This window comes from Cydia fagiglandana, chromosome 8 (assembly GCF_963556715.1).
Source record: "Cydia fagiglandana chromosome 8, ilCydFagi1.1, whole genome shotgun sequence".
In the NCBI taxonomy this organism is placed as follows: Eukaryota; Metazoa; Arthropoda; class Insecta; order Lepidoptera; family Tortricidae; genus Cydia; species Cydia fagiglandana.
In genome coordinates, this window is record NC_085939.1 from 19,235,083 (window position 1) to 19,255,641 (window position 20,559).

General features: G+C 41.6%; 1 protein-coding gene across 1 annotated transcript in view; it reads left to right on the forward strand.

Annotated features, from left to right (window-relative positions):
* The first annotated feature begins 1,426 nt into the window (after nt 1–1,426).
* Nucleotides 1,427–20,559, forward strand: part of LOC134666756 (exocyst complex component 7) — a 30,669-nt gene continuing 11,536 nt past the window's right edge. Inside the window, exons 1-13 of the mRNA XM_063524030.1 lie at nt 1,427–1,639; nt 2,947–3,112; nt 3,573–3,700; nt 4,380–4,454; nt 4,829–4,946; nt 6,317–6,543; nt 7,636–7,700; nt 8,241–8,341; nt 8,808–8,998; nt 9,703–9,870; nt 10,558–10,696; nt 12,968–13,170; nt 18,735–18,841. Of these exons, the coding sequence (XP_063380100.1) occupies nt 1,592–1,639; nt 2,947–3,112; nt 3,573–3,700; nt 4,380–4,454; nt 4,829–4,946; nt 6,317–6,543; nt 7,636–7,700; nt 8,241–8,341; nt 8,808–8,998; nt 9,703–9,870; nt 10,558–10,696; nt 12,968–13,170; nt 18,735–18,841 (1,736 nt within the window). The 5' untranslated portion in view covers nt 1,427–1,591. The remainder of the gene's footprint in view (nt 1,640–2,946; nt 3,113–3,572; nt 3,701–4,379; nt 4,455–4,828; nt 4,947–6,316; nt 6,544–7,635; nt 7,701–8,240; nt 8,342–8,807; nt 8,999–9,702; nt 9,871–10,557; nt 10,697–12,967; nt 13,171–18,734; nt 18,842–20,559) is intronic.

Below are 20,559 nucleotides of genomic sequence, written 5' to 3' on the forward strand. Positions count from 1 at the left end.
ACAGCTTAGTTGATCGTTATCGATTGTCTTCAACTATCGAATTGATCATTACATTTAATATACTTTAATAATAGATATTTGGTATGAATTTTATTAAAAGTCAAAAATCGATATCAAATATTAAACATCCCCAGGTCCTGAAAATTTTAACTTAAAATTGATAATGGGCTTAGCACAGGAGCACCACGACAGTATCTGTCCCGAGAAGTGGACAGTGGACTACCTGTCCCTCTCTAATTGAAAAAGACTGGTAGTCTTTCCCACGGGTCACGGGCCTACTGCTAGAAAATTAAGGAATCTGATTGACAACATTTAAAATTTTATGCCTTTGCTTTGTCAAACATCTCAATTCATCACTATGACATATCGATAACAGCTTAAACCGCATAGATTAAACCGCGTAATTACTCACTTAGGGTAGTCTTTATTTTATTAAAATATTCTGGTGTATCGTCTTCGTTCGGGCAGCGCTACAGAAAAAAACCGGGCAAGTGCGAGTCGGACTCGCGCACGAAGGGTTCCGTACCATAATGCAAAAAAAACAAAAACAAAAAAAAAGCAAAAAAAACGGTCACCCATTCAAGTACTGACCACTCCCGACGTTGCTTAACTTTGGTCAAAAATCACGTTTGTTGTATGGGAGCCCCATTTAAATCTTTATTTTATTCTGTTTTTAGTATTTGTTGTTATAGCGGCAACAGAAATACATCATCTGTGAAAATTTCAACTGTCTAGCTATCACGGTTCGTGAGATACAGCCTGGTGACAGACGGACGGACGGACGGACGGACGGACGGACGGACAGCGAAGTCTTAGTAATAGGGTCCCGTTTTACCCTTTGGGTACGGAACCCTAAAAACATGTTATCGAAAACAAAACTGTTAAAGATTGGTTTGGTTTTGTTAAACAATAGACGGTCAATAGACGGTGAGCAATCTGTATTTATTACTATTACATATTCTGTGTTTCGAGATGAGCTATTAAGATTATACAGTATTAATGATATTTTTCTAGCAATAGGAAATAAATCTCGTGCTATAAAAATTAATAATATAAAAAGTAATTTGATATCGATTAATTTACAAATCGAGAAAATTCATGAAATGTTTGTGGTTTATACATCACTATCGTGTTTTTTTTTCAGTGGCAGTGGCATTGACTACGGATTAATAAGCCACCAGTATTATATTCTTTGCACCACTGTCACCCAGCACGTTATGCTACATAAATATCAAAATAGAAGAAATATTGAAACTAAATTATGTAACAATGAAAATATCATGAATAATTCATGCTCTATTTTATGATTTTCATCCTTCTTGATGTTAATATTTTTATTTAATTTTATTAATAGTCGAAAAAGTCGTGTGATGTTTGGAAAACGTTTGTTAACTGTCACTGTCAGTGTCAACTGAATGTCAAAACTAGGGAAAAATCATAAAAGTGAAAATATTTTGTATAATTTTATTATAATTATTAAATATAATTTTTATTTGTTATCATCTAGTTCATAGAGCCTATAACATATTAAGTTTAAGCTTACAGTTGTATGTGGTGCTACACATAATATAATAGTTCGTAATTCCTAATCATGTACGCGATAGAAAAGAAATTCGAGATTGAAATGAAACTTAAGAAGGTTTGTTTTCGCTTACATTTCCCCACTTGATTTTCTACTTTAATTACTCTCTTACATTTTAAATAATTTGCTCTATCTCCAACGAACTGCACTGCACAATTGCAGAGTTTATTTTATCTTGAAATTGTTTACGAGTGCAAAGTAGGCGTAAAAAAACATATTTATATTTATTTATTTATATAGCCCTTTATTCTGAACATGATTGTTGGTTTTTAGTTTTGAATGTTTATATGAAGTCTCTTGGTTCAGTGTGCCTGTCGGCAAAGGCCTCCTCCAACTCCTTCCAGTATTTCCTCTCTCTTGCCACCCTTGTCCAGAGTGGTCCCACTGTGAGTATAATTTCGTCTTCCCATCGTGTTAATTGAGGGCCTTGCGATCTTGATCCATCTGTAGGGTGCCACATGAGAATTCTTTGGCTCCACTTCTCTGTTTTGCATCTTATAGTGTGGCCTGCCCACCTCCATTTTTGCCTGTCTATGTGGGTGAGGATGTCTGTCACTTTTGTTCTGGTTCTTATGTCAGAGCTGCGGTTTCTATCCTGTAATTTTACACCGAGCATGCTCCTCTCCATAGCTCTCTGGCACTTTGCAAGTTTATCTCATTGTTTTTTAGTAAGAGACCAAGTTTCGCAGCCATAGGTTAGACATGGAAGCACACATGTGTTAAAAGTTTTGCTTTTTATCCGTATACCAAGGTTGCTTTTCATGATTTCTTTGAGTGACCAATATTTGCTCCAGCCGGATGCTATTCTTTTTTCAATTTCTTTATCCATTTGGTTCTTGAATGATATTATTTGACCTAGATATACATATTCTTCAACGTATGTAGTCCAGACTGAATCCATTAACTGCAATTTCTTGTCTCCTAGAATTTGTCATCAATTTAGTCTTGTCTGAGTTAAGCTCCAGTCCCACTGCCTCACTCTGTTTTGCTAGATCCAATAGCATGCATTCTAGTTCTTTTGGGTTTTCCTCAAACAAGACTATGTCGTCGGCAAACCTGAGGTGGTTTAGGCGTGTGCCATTTATGTTGAGGCCAAGGTGTTCCCATTCGAGTTTCCTGAAAATTTGTTCCAAGGCGTAAAAAAACATATTTATATACAGCACTCCAATCTTTTTATATGAAACAGTACCGTTACTTAGATACTGACAGGCAACATAGCCTAAACTGTTGAAGGTAGGTTGTAATTTAAAACATATTCAACAAAATTTGTATAAATGCTTATCAATGTTAAAAGTTTTTAACGACATTATACATAGACCTAGTTAGAGACATGGAAATGATAACAATGTGTACTGTTCCACCAGGAGATGAGCAACATGGCGGAGTTAAAGGCAGCAGCCAGCCGAAGCTCGGCACTGGCCGGGGATGTGTGCAACGTGTTAGGAGCCTGTGAGCAGCGCCTGCAGCAGCTGGAGACTGCGGTGCTGCCGCTGTATGGTGACACAGCGCGTCTGCAGCAGATACACCACAGTATGTCATCAAGAACATCCTTGATCAGACATATACCTATAGACAGCAGGAAAAGTTGCTAAGCAGGCCAGATGTTCAAAATTTTCTTGACGCGATGTTATTGTTAAGAGAATAATTGGGTAATTTTTAACACCTCACCCGCTTAGCAATTTCTGCTGCGGACTATACATATATGTCTGAGTCTCAATGAATTTTAATCTGCTTTCTCTCAAGAATGATTTTAAAATAATTAAAAAGGGAATTCATTGTGATGTCACCTTGAGTTCTCATTTTAAGTTCATAGTATCTAATCATTATGAGATTTTTGAGGTTTCACCTACAATATAAATTGAATTCTGTTATCTGTCCAACAATAAAACTCTTATTTCTGTGTAATAAAACTAAAATTTTCATACCCTATTTTTTTTATATTTATCCTGAACTCTTCTGAAGCTTCCCTTAATCAACCTCATTGTTGCAGACATGGAACGCACGGTGAAAGCCCTGGACCACGTGATCAACTACTACATGGTGTCCAGAGAACTGGCAGACCTTGTACAGGCTGGCCCGCATACATCCAGCACTGACACACTCAACATTTACTTAGAGGTATTTTCACTTCAGTGTAAATATATATCAAGTAAACTTTCTATTATATTCCCGATAACCAGTGCAAACTATCCATTTAGACGGCTAATGTGAATGATGTTGTACGTCAAAAGAATTTGATTACTTTTATTGAAATAAAAATCACATAGTTATAAATGATACTTAATCTAACCTAGTTCATGTTAAGTGATGAATCACTTAACATAAAACTAAAACACGACAAAACCATACATACACATTACATACAAATAGGCATAAAATACAAAAACACAAGCAATCATTAAAAAAACAACACATAAAACCAAACTAATCAAATAACCCACCACGAGCACAGAATAACTAATAGTACTACCGAGTCATTCCAGGCGCAAAAGTTCCCACCACGCTCGCTGCGTTTCCGCGTTGAATCGCAATGGATAACCTCTGGAGTCTCTGGACCAGGAATGATCCGGAGCGGGGATCAAGACCCCCAACACATACATATACATATACATATGTTGTACATTGGTTCTCAAGCATTAACATTTGTCACAAAATGTATGGTGTTGTGCTTTGTGTATATATTCCTACAAATCTTTTAGTTTTACAGTAAAACAAATGGAACTTGATAATTTTCCTCTTGAATGTATGATGCTAATATAAGTAATATATTATTGTTTGTATTGTTTTTCAATTTCAGGCATTGGATAAGTTGGCGGAAGCCCAAAATTATTTCAACAAGAACAATCCACAGAGTGTGGAACTCGAAAATATTGTAAGTATAGTCTTATTAAGTTAATTAAGGAAATAAAAATCTATACAAAAAAAATCTGTTTTGAAAAAAAAAAAATCGAATTTTTCTTGTCATGTTTTAATTTATGTCTGACTAGAGCAGCGGTCGGCAACCTTTTAGCAGACAAGGGCCACATAGTAGTTAACGGAGGTGACGCGGGCCGTACTTTGTTAATATTTATGACTTTATGAGACATTGTCGTTTGTCACTACATACAAAATAGCCAAGGCGGCTCTCGGGTCGCAAGTGACAGGTTCACGAGCCGCATACGGCCCGCGGGCCGCAGGTTGCCGACCGCTGGACTAGAGGATAAGTCAATAAAAGGTCGACTTGAGTTGCAAATCTGTTTCCCGCAGAACCAGCTGTATAATACAGGAGTGTTGAAGCTGGAGACAGCGTTTGAAGAGCTGCTGAACCGGAACACGCGGCCGCTCTCACCGACCACCCTAATGGACATGATCGCTTTGGAAGAAGGTATTTTAGAACTACTGCATAGTTTTTTGACAAGTTGCCATACCTACTTGGCGTAGAACTTGTCAAAACAAATGCATAGTATGAATTATCTCAGATGATTTTTTCGAGTTCGGGTGCTAATTAGTGATGTACCGACTATTGATTTGGCCGACTAGCCGACTAGCCGACTAATCGGCGCTCTAATGGCCGATTAGTCGGCCGACTAGTCGGCTAGTCGGCCAGATCATTAGTTTCGTATAAGTTCAGGTGAAAAACAATAGTTTTGCGCTATTCATATATTAGCTTGGCTAAAAGGTGTTCTTTACAGGTTCAAAGACCTATCACAAGAATCCTCGTTCAATTTCTGTCTTTCTTTTATTTTGCGATCCTGAGCAGACCGTCAGTAGGTACAACTTGTAGGAGGTATTTCCAAGGCTCTATTTCTCGTACGTAGTCGCCAGTTAAGAACCTATCCCCTGTGGTCAGCGTATTTACGAGCAACGTGACCTGTTTATAAGTCTCACAATTTTGCAATAACATTAATAGTTCCCCATGGCTCCACCATAAAAAAAAAAAACAAATACTGAATTATAATAAAATCCTTTAAGTATAGAACTTGGCCATGAAATTACACGAGAATCAGTTGAGATCGACCTGTAGAGGAAAACGCCAGCCCACCACCATACGATAACGATCAAACGGTCAATCATATGAACAAAAGTTTTCACACCCTGAATAGGTATTTTGGTAAAATAGACATAAAACATATGGTAAATATAGGCTGTTGGTTTCTTTTTTTCTGTTTTTCTTTCACTAATAAAGTGCCGACTAATCGGCCATTTTTGCCGACTAGTCGCCGACTAATCGCCGACTACAAATGTGGCCGGATAGTCGGCTTTCCCGACTAGTCGGCGACTAGTCGGTACATCCCTAGTGCTAATCCGTTAAACAAAAGCCTTTGTTTCTTTTAAGGGCGGTTTACAGCTCGTTCCAAAGCAACCATGTCGTTTAAAAAGCAACTATCGTGATAGTATTAAGGTTCAAATTCATATGACAGCTTGTTCAGAGAACAAATAGGGTGGTCTTGTTTTTTGAGATATCAAAAACGTGTTATCTCCGAATGGGCTGATTCAAGAATTTGAACCATATAATTAGAGTGGTAAATTTGCTTTTTAAATGGGTTTGTTCCCGTTACTTACGTCGGGGCTATTAGCAGTAAGCATTGTAACCACTGCATAAAGGAAACAATATCTTTTGTTTAACAGATTAGGGTCCGAGCCCGAAAAATTCGCCTGAGATTATTCATACTATAAGTCGTTAAGCAGTCTACTAGAGACCGGAGTACTGGGGACCCTTATTTCGTTGTTGTAAAATGTGTTTGCTATCACCAGACTCGAGCGTAGACAGCGTGAGCGTGTCCGGGTCGGGGCCGAGCTCGTGCGGCGCGGCGCAGGCGCAGGCCGCGGACACGCTGCGCGCGGCCGCCGCGTGGCTCAGCGCCGCCGGCCGCGCGCCCGCGCAGGCGCTGCTCGCGGCCAGGGCTCCGGCCGCGAGACAGGCGTTGAACGCTTTCAAAGATCACTTGAAAGCGCGTTCGGTACCACACGATCCTATCATGGTAAGTGACAGTTTTGTCGCTAGATGGCGTAGGTAATCGTTATCTTTAATCATTGTGAGATTAGTTACTCAATTATTCACTAGATGACTGTAGTTGACCTTAGTTATTGTTAATTTTCAAAAATATCTATGCAATAACAATAACGTTTTTTGTGATCCCTTTATTTTATTAATTATTGGCCACCGGTTAATAACTGGCCATCCTAAACTAAGAATGAATTCTGTTCACCTATAAACAGAATTCATATTATTATTATTTGATGTCTTTTCCATATCTCGGGACCATGGGGTCCCGGACCTTTGGGAGGCGTACGTGGGGCCGAAGCCAACAGCGCAGAGGCCCTTTAAGACACTTTAATCTAAAAGCAAGGGATACACATGGCGGATACCATCCCCGAACGCACAATGTGATACATCCGGAGATGGTCCCCGCCAGGTGCAAAGACTATTGCAGTGCAGTACTTTTGTGCTGCGATGGGAATTAAGGTCATGGGCTATAGATTTGAAAGTTGGATGGACTGGATAATGGGCTATGGGAGAGACTAGCGGACACCTGCCGTGACAATCAGTCTCAAAATTGTATAAGACAGGTGGTGACTCGCCAACTCATTGAGTGGGCCCCGCAATGGCCGCACGCACAGTGCGACAACAGGGCAACACTTTGGAGCGGCTATGAGGTTGTCGAGAGGTGAGTCTGCGGTAGCCAGATCCCGGTAATTCGTTCAAGGGCCGCCGGCGTTATGACATTTTACACTTCCAACCTGGAGCATAGGTCCCGCTCTTGCGACTCCACTCTGGCCGGCCAATCAAGGCAAGCACAGAGGTGAGGGCCAGATGACAGGGCCCTCTGGAATAGGGGTCCGCGGTGTCGCCACTCACCGTCAGCTCGCCACAAGCTGCCCCCGCGGGGTTATTATTATTATTATTTTATTTACATGGAGAACCAACAGCTATAACTATGCTAATAACAACATCATCATATTAGTATAAGGTTTCAATAACTGGCCACCCTTCAATAACTAGTCACCTTATACTAACTTATACTGAACAATGCCCAGTGATTGTCGATTTATCCTATATGTGTTTGTTCCAGAGAGCTAAAAACCTACTGCATCGTTCTGACAGCACTACTAAAAAAACAAGCAAGATACAAAAAGTGTTAGTATGCCTTAATCTTATAGCTTAGCTTATACCATAGTTCTTAAGCATAGACAAAACATCCTCCAGACTTAGCATAGTCGCGCTACCTCCTCTGCCACGCATACGGTAATTTTACTCCGACTTGTTTGCCGACGAAAGTCATAAACTTTTTAAAGATTTTTTACGTTTTTGCGAATCAAATATGTAATATCTTAGTAGCTTATTAATCGCTTTATTATTACTTAGGTACTTAATTTTACTACTTGATTTTACAGTGCATTGGTGTTAGCTGTAATGCTGTAAAATTTGATTTCAATAAATATCAAATTAATATCAATTAATTAATGTTCGAGTCGAATGTGTCTTTGTGTGACGTCCGTGTCTTTGAACGGACCAATCACGGCACGGCGGGACTTCGCTCACTTCGTCCCGCGCACCCCCGCATTTTTGGCATCATCGGTTGCATGAAATAATTGCTCTAAACTCGGTCTAGAGGATTCCTAGTCACTGACATAAGAACTATATTTTTGTGGGTACCTAACTTATTTGGTATTACAGGATAGAGAAGCGAGCGAACAAAATAATCCAGAAGGCTTCTCAGACCCTCGAGAATTCTACAGGGCTTGCGTTAGGCCCCCGGCGCTCCGTCAGCGAGGCTTGTGAGTGTTTTTATGTCACATTTTCATCAGTTTTAGGCGTGATTTTTAATGTTTTTGATGAAGAGATGTTGTTTAGAGACTTTAGAGATATGTTATAGAGATGTGTTATATCTTAATTTTCGGTCGAGATTAATTGATTATAAAATGTGTAGGTAGTCTAAAAATAATAGGGTCTCCGAGTTTCACAGCTAAAAAAGATGGCGCTGAATGTTATGCAGTAACTTGACCAATTATATACGAAGTCAGTTAGACAATTAAGTTACCACAAAAGATATGGCGCCGTACAATGCTATCTACATCTACTGCAACTGTTAGATTTGGGGGCATAATTTTACAATACTACGATTAACAATTCTTTGCAAAATATTTAGCATAGGGGTAAGTTTCCATCTTCACCCTTCTTTTTCACCGACAAAGCATTAAAGAAATGTTGAAAACCTCAAAAACGACTACCACGTATTTTTAGACACTGAAGAGTCCTACGAAGCACTAGAAGAATGGGAAGCGATGCTAGCGGGCTCCGTGGCGGCCGCCCTGGCTAAGCTCGCGCGGCACGAACAGCGTACTCTCCTGGGACTTGTGCCGTTGCCTCGTTTGCCACCATTACTCGCCCAGATTCTACACGATTGTTTTGCCACGTTGCATCAGGATGTTGAGGTACCATCAGTCGCAAGTACATGGCGACTTTATTAATGAATTCATTTATAATTTCTCTATGCGATTTTGTAGCTCACTGTACAATACAAACTACAGTGTTACTACAATATGCTATAACTTACATAAATAATTTTAAAAAATTAGGTTGTTATGAAACAGTCAAGCAATATTTTTTTAAATGATAGTTCGTTTTTCTAGCATTAGAAAAAAGATGTACAGTCTTGAGGTGTCTTTATTGAAAAATACTTTTACGATTAGTTACATTCTTTTGCTTTCATAAGTAACAGTTACTGATTTTTAAAAAGCGTTTTTCAATTAAAAGACTCGTCATGGTCGCGTAGTCTTTTTTAATTCTAAAAACTCGTACTATAGGCGTTGCACATAGGGGTATGTGCCCCTTAAAGCTGGCCATTAGTCGACTGTAACGACAAGATGTAAAATCAGTCCAAAATAAATTAGTATATTAGGCATATTTAAGTATTAAAAACGTTGAAAATAATTTTGGCCAGCTTTTTGGGTCAAATACCCCTATGTGCGTTGTGTTAGTAAAGTCAGAGCTTAGGGCCTTGGCTTTTGCTTAGATCTGCTTACTTTTTTTTACAGTAGAATCTAGTGACTCTTGGCGGTCAATCTTATATGAAAAAAAAAAAAGATTTTTGTTGGAATAATGTTTACATTTACTTTTTTTATTGTATCATTTTCAGCGCGCCTGCCAGCGTAGCCGACGTGCATGCGCACGCAGCTCGTGCGGCGCGTCCGCGTGCTGGGCGCTGCTCGCGCGCCTGCAGCGCTTACAGCCTGATGTGGCGCGCGCATTAGCTCCTGCTGAACCCACCGTCTACACCAGCATCGTCAACAACTGTCACATGCACGTGAGTATGTTACAAAAAAATCGGTGTACCGATCAAAACAATATGTTATAGTTTGTAGCTTCCTAATAGCCCGACAGCTAATCCTATTGTCTATTGTTAAGTAAAACCGCTCGTGCCACGTGCCACAACCACCTGCATAAAAAATTGTTCGTTCACTTTACCCACGTAATTGAATTACAACTCCTGTGGAATTTGCAATAAGATTCAAAATTAACTAATGAATAAATATTTTGTTACGATGTGTGTGGTCCGTTCAACTCGCCAGCACTCAGTACTTATTACTGAGTGCCGGCGAGTCGAACGCTACAGAACCGGTCTAAAATGTGTCATCGAGATGCGTAACAAAGGCGCGTTATCGGAGAGCGCACCTACATTGGTTTTTTAAGCGTTGACTAGCTCGCGCTCAAGTGCCAAATAGAATAATTAAGACCCTTTTTTGCACGTAATTAGCACGTGCGGTTTTACTTAACAATAGACAATAAGATTAGCCGTCGCGCTCTATTAAGACGGTACAAACTATAACTTGCGAACAAAGTTAACAGCGCCATCTATATGGCTTATCGATAATCGATATTAAATGCATCCGTTAAGGGTACGTAGTTCCATAGGCAGTCCATAGGTGGCGCTGTAATTAATAATTTCAAATTATATTTCTTAAACTGATTGTATTTTTGTGTCATCCCTCAGTGCCTCAAGTCGTTAGAAGAGTGGGTGTCGGGCCTCCGCAGCGACACGTTCGCGGGCGCCGTGGACGGCACGGTGCACCAGCTCGCCGTCGCCGCGCTAGCGCACTGCCACACGCTCGCGCGACATCTGCAGACCATCGGTAATACTTGCTGCAGTTCACGGACCTGGCGAGAGATGGCGACACCTACAAAATGGAACGCGTTAACGGTGTATCCGCGTGGAATCGTGATTATCAACACATGATCTATGTATCGGAGTCAGGTGACAAGCGAAAATTTATTTGTAATGTGCCATACCGTGTACTGGCTCGCCGTCGCCTCATTCGCGCACTGCGACACGCTCGCGCGACACGCAAACTATAGGTGATGTTTGATGATATAGATGGCGCCAGCTCCGAAATAGAATGCGCTACGATGTGGAATCACGTCTATCGACAGTCGACACATGATATATCGCTCGAAGTCGGGTGAAAAGCGAAAACCAGCTCGCTGTCGCCGAGCTCGCGCACTGCCACACGCTCGCGCGACATCTGCAGACCATAGGTAATTGTTGCAGTTCACGGACCTGGCGAGAGATGGCGCCACCTCCGAAATAGAATGCGCTAATGTATTGTCGACGTGAAATCAAGACTATCAACAAATGATGGGCACACAACGTTTTGTGGCATGGACACGACGTTGACAGAGATCTCAGTGATTAAGAGTGTGTTCAAACTGAATGATGCCAAGCCTACGGCCATCACCTCCACAATGCGTGCCTCACTCATTGACAGCATGTCCTAGAACCTGCAGGAAATGCAGCAAACTATGAGGTTCACTTGTCATTCATAAATAGCATCAGTTCTGTTGAGTATTGTGAAAAGAACATGCTTAGATGGTGTTCAATAGAAGTGAGCAATAATGTAAACATTTTACATTTGAGGCATAACCTCAAATTATGATTTTAATTGTATAAATAAACAAAAAAAGGTAATATCAGATTTAAAATTATCATGCATACATTCTGAATATAGTAAATCTTGATCCTTAAGGTAAATGAAGGAATAAAAATATTGTTTTGTTTACATTTTTACAACTTCTAATGAAAGTTATGTTATGACAATTGATACTATGTAGTTGTGCTACCCAGTGTTGCAGGTGTGATCTTATGTGATATGTTTATTCAATTTTGATAAGTGGTGCACCTTTAAAACTGCACAACAGATTGTGCAATCATGCACTGGCAATGTCCCTTAATTTACATATGTGTATGTACCTATACATAAGAAATAAATTACAACAGCGCCTTCGCACTGCCACACGCTGGCTTGGCTTGTTGTACATCAATTTGTCAAGAGATGGCGCCACCTCCGAAATAGAACGCGCTAACGGTGTGTCCGCGTGGATTCATGACTATCGAGACACGAAATCTCGATTGTTGTCATTGAAGAAAATTTATCGGTGTAATGCTTTTCATAATTTCTATTTCCAGGGAAGAAAACTAAGACTACGTTAGCGATGTGACGAGTCCACTTTTTTTCGATTCGAATCGATTCGGCCACTGATCCGAGTTGAAATTCGAACTGACTCGACTCGACGGTTTGCGTGGTTCGCGACAAGGTCACGGGCCGCGGAGCCGCAAACGAGTCAAGCGGCAGTTGTTGTAAACAGAACCTTCAGGACACCGAATTAAGGTTTATTTTTCAATGGCCATACTACCAGTGAACTCGACTCGGGATGGCGAATCAAGCGGCAGTTGTTGTAAAAAGAACCTTCGGGCTATCGAATTAAGGTTTATTTTTGAATGGCCTTAGCGTAGCGTTGACTCGGCTCGGAGAGTTGGTGAATTGGCGATTCATTCGCCGAGTCAGCGGATCGGATACCAAGTTACCAGTCAGTTTAGTGGCCGAGTTGATTCGGATTGCCTATAGTCTTGATTCGAATCAACTCATCTGTAGGTTGATTCGGATTATTCGAATCAGATAACTCGACTCGCCCATCGCTAGACTACGTTTGTATAGAGAAGCGGTACTGCGGTACCTATTAGTTTTCTATTCTTTTAAAAATTTTCGCTTACGATTACAGCGTACTCTTATGGTAGATGTCGTTAGACGTGTCCTTATTAAGCGCATTTCAAGGATATTTGACCCAGCCGAGCTGAACCAGTGATTTTTTTTCATTTTTCTTTCTAAGCATGGCATATTATGTTTTCTCTTATACGAAGCAACCCAGATGTGACTAGTTGTCAACTGTAATGGCTCCTCTACACGATGCGCCAACGTCGGCCAATCCAAGGGACGCAGCTATTCGGTAGAATGAGATAGCACTATCACTTGCTCCCTCTAACGCATAAATGCGTCCCTTGGATTGGCCGACGTTGGCGCATCGTGTAGAGGAGCCATAAAGAAAGGCTTAACAGTACTCTCCGCCAGGTCCGGCGCTGGGCACGGAGCCGGCGTACGCTCGCGCCGCCGCCGCGCTGGCCGGCGCGCCGGACCGGAGCGCGGCGCTGCTCGGCCTCTACGTGCGCAAGGTGCTCGCGCAGCTCAACCTGGTGCTGCGCAACAAGAGCGAGCAATATCCTGATGCGTTAAAGGCGATATTTCTGCTGAACAACACTCTATACTTACTCCAGGTAATTTTTTATTAAACGGTTTTATTTAGCTTGACCCCGTATCTTCTTTGTATATATCTACATATATATATGTGCTTCAAATCTTGCAATCGATTTTTCGACCACTTCTACTCAACCGATTTCGATGAAATTTGGCATCCGTATCAAGTCCCGGTGACAATGACTTTTTATAATATTTTCAACCCTGGACCTTAAACCCTGATGCTGCAAAAACACTGCTTACCATAACCGAGAGTATTACAGACTTGCTAGTTTAACTATATTATTGTTGCTATGAAACAAATCCTTAGTGACTTATTACTGACTTCCAACTCTTCAGTTCTGATGCTGCACGGTTACTGCCTGCCTTAACCACCAGGATTTATACAGTTCTGATACTAGAATAGGATTTTAAGTATTAGGCAGGGGCACTTGCATTTAATAATGGCCTCCAACTCCTCGATCGTGATGATGCAACATTACTGCCTGCCATAACCGACAGGTTGGAGAATGTGTCAATTTTAAAGTAGTGCTCTATGTTTTAGGAAGAGGCATTTACGTTTAATACTGTCCTCCCAAGTCATCAGTTCTGATGCTGCAGGGTTACTGCCTGCCTTAACCACCAAGATTAATAAAGTTCTGATTTCATAGTAGGATTTAAAGTATTGGACAGGGGCACTTGCATTTAATAATGACCTCCAACTCCTCGATCGTGATGATGCAAGGTTACTGCCTGCCATAACCGACAGGTTGGCGAATGTGTAAATTTTAAAGTAGTGCTCATTGTTTTGGGTAGAGGCATTTGCGCTTCATATTGTCCTCCCAACTCATCAGTTCTGTCTGATGCTGCAGGGTTACTGCCTGCCTTAACCACCAAGATTAATACATTTCTGACTTCAAAGTAGGATTTGAAGTATTAGGCAGTAGGGGCATTAGCATTTAAAAATATGCGAAGTCCCAAGTAGGTAATCATTTTAGTACGAGGGCGCTTCAAGCCTTCGACCTTACGCGGCGCTCGGCTTTTGGCCTTCGCATTTAGACATGAGCACTAACCTGCCGGACGCTTCGGGCCTTCGGCCCTACGCGGTGCTCGGCCTTCGACCTTCGCAATTAAGACACTTAACCATTGTTCTCTGTTCGAACCTGCCGGATGTTTCGGGCCTACGGCCCTACGCGGAGCTCGGCCTTCGGCCTTCGCAATTAAAACACTTAACCATTGTTCTCTGTTCGAGCACTAACCTGCCGGGAGCTTCGGGCCTACGGCCCTACGCGGAGCTCGGCCTTCGGCCTTCGCAATTAAGACACTTGAACCATTGTTCTCTGTTCGAGCACTAACCTGCCGGACGCTTCGGGCCTTCGGCCCTACGCGGAGCTCGGCCTTCGGCCTTCGCAATTAAGACACTGGAACCATTGCTCTCTGTTCGAGCCCTAAACCTGCCGGACGCTTCGGGCCTACGGCCCTACGCGGAGCTCGGCCTTCGGCCTTCGCACTCAAGACACTTGAACCATTGTTCTCCGTTCGAGCACTAACCTGCCGGGCGCTTCGGGCCTACGGCCCTACGCGGAGCTCGGCCTTCGGCCTTCGCAATTGAGACACTTGAACCAATGTTCTCTGTTCGAGCACTAACCTGCCGGACGCTTCGGGCCTACGGCCCTACGCGGAGCTCGGCCTTCGGCCTTCGCAATTGAGACACTTGAACCATTGTTCTCTGTTCGAGCACTAACCTGCCGGACGCTTCGGGCCTTCGGCCCTACGCGGAGCTCGGCCTTCGGCCTTCACAATTAAGACACTTGAACCATTGTTCTCTATTTGAGCACTAACACTAACCTGCCGGACGCTTCGGGCCTGCGGCACTACGCGGAGCTCGGCCTTCGCAATCAAGACACTCGAACCATTGTTCTCTGTTCGAGCACTAACCTGCCGGGCGCTTCGGCCTTCGCAATTAAGACACTTGAACCATTGTTCTCTGTTCGAGCACTAACGTGCCGGACGCTACGGGCCTTCGGCCCTACGCGGAGCTCGGCCTTCGGCCTTCGCAATTAAGACACTTGAACCATTGTTCTCTGTTCGAGCACTAACCTGCTGGACGCTTCGGGCCTTCGGCCCTACGCGGAGCTCGGCCTTCGGCCTTCGCAATTAAGACACTTGAACCATTGTTCTCTGTTCGAGCATTAACCTGCCGGACGCTTCGGGCCTTCGGCCCTACGTGGAGCTCGGCCTTCGGCCTTCGCAATTAAGGCACTTAACCATTGCTCTCTGTTCGAACCTGCCGGACGCTTCGGGCCTTCGGCTCTACGCGGAGCTCGGCCTTCGGCCTTCGCAATTAAGACACTTAACCATTGTTCTCTGTTCGAGCACTAACCTGCCGGGCGCTTCGGCCTTCGCAATTAAGACACTTGAACCATTGTTCTCTGTTCGAGCACTAACGTGCCGGACGCTACGGGCCTTCGGCCCTACGCGGAGCTCGGCCTTCGGCCTTCGCAATTGAGACACTTAACCATTGTTCTCTGTACGAGCACTAACCTGCCGGACACTTCGGGCCTTCGGCCCTACGCGGAGCTCGGTCTTCGGCCTTCGCAGTTAAGACACTTGAACCATTGTTCTCTATTTGAGCACTAACACTAACCTGCCGGACGCTTCGGGCCTTCGGCCCTACGCGTAGCTCGGCCTTCTGCCTTCGCAATTAAGACACTTGAACCATTGTTCTCTGTTCGAGCACTAACCTGCCGGGCGCTTCGGGCCTACGGCCCTACGCGGAGCTCGGCCTTCGGCCTTCGCAATTAAGACACTTGAACCATTGTTCTCTGTTCGAGCACTAACCTGCCGGACGCTTCGGGCCTACGGCCCTACGCGGAGCTCGGCCTTCGGCTTTCGCAATCAAGACACTTGAACCATTGTTCTCTGTTCGAGCACTAACCTGCCGGACGCTTCGGGCTCTCAACTAAAAACATAAAAATAAAATTAAGGTAAAAAAGTTTTAAGTTAAACGGTTTTATTTTAATGAGATGTGTACCAAAAACTAGAAAATAAAAATTATTATACTAATCGGAGTTCTATACGTATATGTACTACCTATGTTTCTTTTCTGGGCAGTATTCATGCAAGACGTGTAGCAAAATGTAGTTTTCTCGAGTCTGATTCTAAACGCCACGTTTCGACACTATGTCAGTGGATTAAGTATTAATCGGATTTTTTTCTCAGACTAAAATAAAAACGTGGGGCATTGGAATAAAAATACGTTGGGAAATATAATACATTCATATATTTGGAAAAGAAATATTAGTAAACATAACTAGAAATCATTATAACACAATTTTACCTTTTTCTACGTCATACCTAGCTCAGAAAGGTCCACATTTCATTGTATATTTTTACTTTTATAGATCTTACTCAACATTTTAAAATACTAACGCCCCACGTTTTTATTTTAGTCTGAGAAAAAAATCCGATTAATACTTAATCCACTGACATAGTGTCGAAACGTGGCGTTTAGAATCAGACTCGAGAAAACTACATTTTGCTACACGTCTTGCATGAATACTGCCCAGAAAAGAAACATAGGTAGTACATATACGTATGGAACTCCGATTAGTATAATAATTTTTATTTTCTAGTTTTTGGTACACATCTCATTAAAATAAAACCGTTTAACTTAAAACTTTTTTACCTTAATTTTATTTGATTAATCACTGATCTATTTATTCCTTTGAATGTGGTACAGTCGACGGTAAAAATATGGGTGTACAAATCATTTCAAAAATATGTCACATAACTCTTATGTCGGTGAATTAAGAACTATGGGACACATTTTTGAGTAAGTTGTCTACACCCATATTTTTACCGTTGACTGTACATTAGTAAAATGTAATAAAGCAATTTTAGTTCAGCACATCCTGCCTGAGTAGGCATAGAAATAATGTATTTTACCTAAACTGCATACAAGTAATAATGAAATTAAATCATAACATAAGTATGTAACTGTTCTACTTAAAAAAGTAAAAACAAAAAATCACAAATAACAATAATATCATTCAATAAAAGAACTGTTGGAAGTTACATTAGTGGGCTTATTGGTCACTCGATTGATCGATATGTGACGTTTCTTTGCAAATTGTTAGCGCAACTTCACAACCCTTTGACCGCCAAACAGCATAAAGACGTCAATTGACGTGCGCGGCTACAGACCAATATCAACCTTCGTGCATTCACACAAGGTTCATAATCACGCATCGCGCTCGATCAAATGGCGCGAGGTTTAACCCGTCGACTGCCTTGTCCCGTATTTCCCCAATATAGTATGTCCATAGACCTAGGATTCGCTTGCGCTTGACAGACAGCTGAAGTGTGCGAAAGGGAAGCCATCACGTATATGAACATCCCATGAGTGCGAAAGAGTCAGACTACCAATGAGAAAACGTAACCACTTTTGAGTTTGACGACGGCCGCGGACGGCCAAGAGCGTATCACGGTAATTTTCAAATTGAAAAATATACACGGATTAGGACGAAAAGTATAAAATAAAGTAATTCAGTGAAGATGGTGTCTTGTAGTGTGCCGGATTGCAGTGTCACAGGGCCAAATAATCCAAGCAATTACTCATTTCAGAGGATTTATGATATTCCGAACGAAATTTTCATAACGATATTGTGTCAAATTAACAGCGTAAAAAGTGTAAGAAGTCGGTTTATACAGTTCATTATAAGTTTTTCTTCCGTTCCGTGCTAATATTTTATCATATTAGTCAATAATTTAGGATATTTTGTGTTAAAATATAAACTGTTCGTTTACGCTAGGGCTTGACAAAATGTTCATATGACAGTATCGATAACTTGTCGGTATATTAATAGCTATGTAATTATTTCTTCACAAGACATCATTAAGATATTAGTTTTTATAACCGACTTCAAATAATAACGATGGTTATACCTTTTTGAAGGTGTTCATGTTTAGCGTGTCATGATAACTTCACTTTGCAACACAGTAAGAGTTACATTAAGATAAGTCTGTAACGATTTTGATGGCAAACGCAGTGCAATTGTTATTTATACGTCATAATGTCGTAGAATTTTAATGTTTAAAATAACACATTTGAAAAAGTAGTCGATAAAGCAATCAAACATCGACAGATTAGTAATATGTTGTAACATGACATCACTATTTTTGATCTCACATAGACAATTTACGCACACACTTGCATTTCATTTTTGGTCACACTTTTGAATATTGAGAGTTGTTCTTTGTCATATAATTCTTTGAGTATGTCCCCAATTCAATACCAACTTTTTGACACGGGCGTTCGAGTGGTTAAATGATCTAGTAACTAAACTTTGGGAATGAATTCGGGGTCCCACTGCAGTTAGAATTGCCCTTAGTACACCTTATGTCATGTCACTAACGAACTGTAGTATGCCATACAAACCGACTACTTCAGATAGAATGGCATATAGACATAAGGTCGCCAACCTCCGGGATGGAGAAGGCACTTAAAGAAGAAGAAGAACTAGACTTTAAATTCTTGCCCTCCCCTCATATTGAGTTTGGATTAGCCTTTTGTCTAATAATGCATAATGCTTATATGTCGTAGGGATTGCAGCGCAGTGGATTAGTTGAGGTCCTAATGACGGTAGAACCAGACTGCGAGGCTACCTACCGCGACATGATACACGAGTACAAGAACAACTACCTGCAGAGGTAGGTACCTGGGTTTAGATATGTACTAGCTACCCGCCCCGGCTTCGCACGGGTGTAACAAATTATACACCTAAACCTTCCTCATGAATCACTATTGATTGGTGAAAACCGCATGAAAATCCGTTCAGTAGTTTTTGAGTTTATCGAAAACATACATATGACTTTTTTTATAAGGTGTAGTGATAGATTGCGTCTACAGTGTGACGATGGGTAATGGTGCCAAATTCAGTTTGTGGTTTGTTTCATTTATTTAGCTTAAGAACAAATTACGTACGGATGACTTTTACGCTATTATGCGTAAAAGAGCGGCATCCCTATTGAATAGAGTGCAGGGCAGCACCAACAGTTCCCTAAACGCATTTGTCGACAGAGTAGACTGCCCACTGATGAGGCGTTGGGATCAATTGCACGAACCCTACGCAACATCAAAATAAATAGTATTAAGTAGTTTTAGGTATTTATTATTTTACATATTTTACACTAACATAGATGTAGGTAGTTAAATTATATCTATACATATAATAAAGCTGTAGAGGGTCGAAAGTCTGTACATGGAAGATATTTGAAAAAAAGTTGGCTGGGGATACTTAGAATCGATAACAGAACACGTTCCAACAGTTTTTAGAATTTTTGTCTGTTTGTCTGTTTATCTGTTTATCTGTTTATCTGTTTGTCTGTTTATTTGAACGCGCATCACGTGAAAACGGCTGAACGGATTTTGATGCAAACTTTACTAATCGGTCGAAGACATCTCCGGCCAGGTTATAGGCTATAAAAATCCAACCCTTAAAAGGGAGGGTAGCCACAATCCTCGCTTGATTTAAGTTTGCCCCTGAATCTTATGGCGCTACTTAGGAAGGAGGGGCAAACTTTTTTCAAATGTGTGCTACCACTATTGAGGATCCTGGTAAACTAACAGATGGCGCTGAATTTAATACGTATTGACATGAATAGGCACCGAGGAAGGTTTTTGCCAAATTAACTCTAAGTTTAGATGAGGGGGTACGGACATCAACAAATTTAATTGAATAATTATGTCGAATTAATAATATACAACAAAATTAAACGACAGCAAATTAATTACCCCTCATTGCACAAATGCACAGTGCCACCTTTTTCACGACTACCCAGAAAAAAGAGAGAGAGAGAGAGTGTATTGTGTTTCAGCGTTCGTGTTTGTATGTAGGTATATATTTATTTCTGAGTTTCTTTATAACACCTTAACTTCTGAATGCCTTCGCAATGCAACGCAATGCAACGCAAATCGCAATCGGACGTACGTGACACGCTGTACGCTTACCAAAGCCGGGCGCCGAAGGCGCCCCCATAGTAAAACCTTCGGACCAGTGCCGGATTAAGCAAAACAAGCACGTGCTTAAGGCATCACGTTCAGGGGGGGGCACCAAAATGCCAGGTTGAAAAAGTAAAACAAATTTTAAAATTAGGGACAGACACAGCGTTTTTACCACACGATATTTTTTTAGCTGTCCAAAAGCTAATTTGCAAAAATAATGGCGCCTAATTCTTTGGGAAACAATCGGTAGCAGTAGAAGAGTCGTGATTACATGCATAGATTCGATTTCAATCCACTCTTTTGCGGTTCGGCGTTAGGTCTTATGCGAGGTCTTCTGCCTTACGGCAAAGTTGATCTTCTGCCTTAATTACACTTGGGCGTGGATCCAAATCCAAGCTTCCCTCTTTCGCAGCTGGGCCTCCTG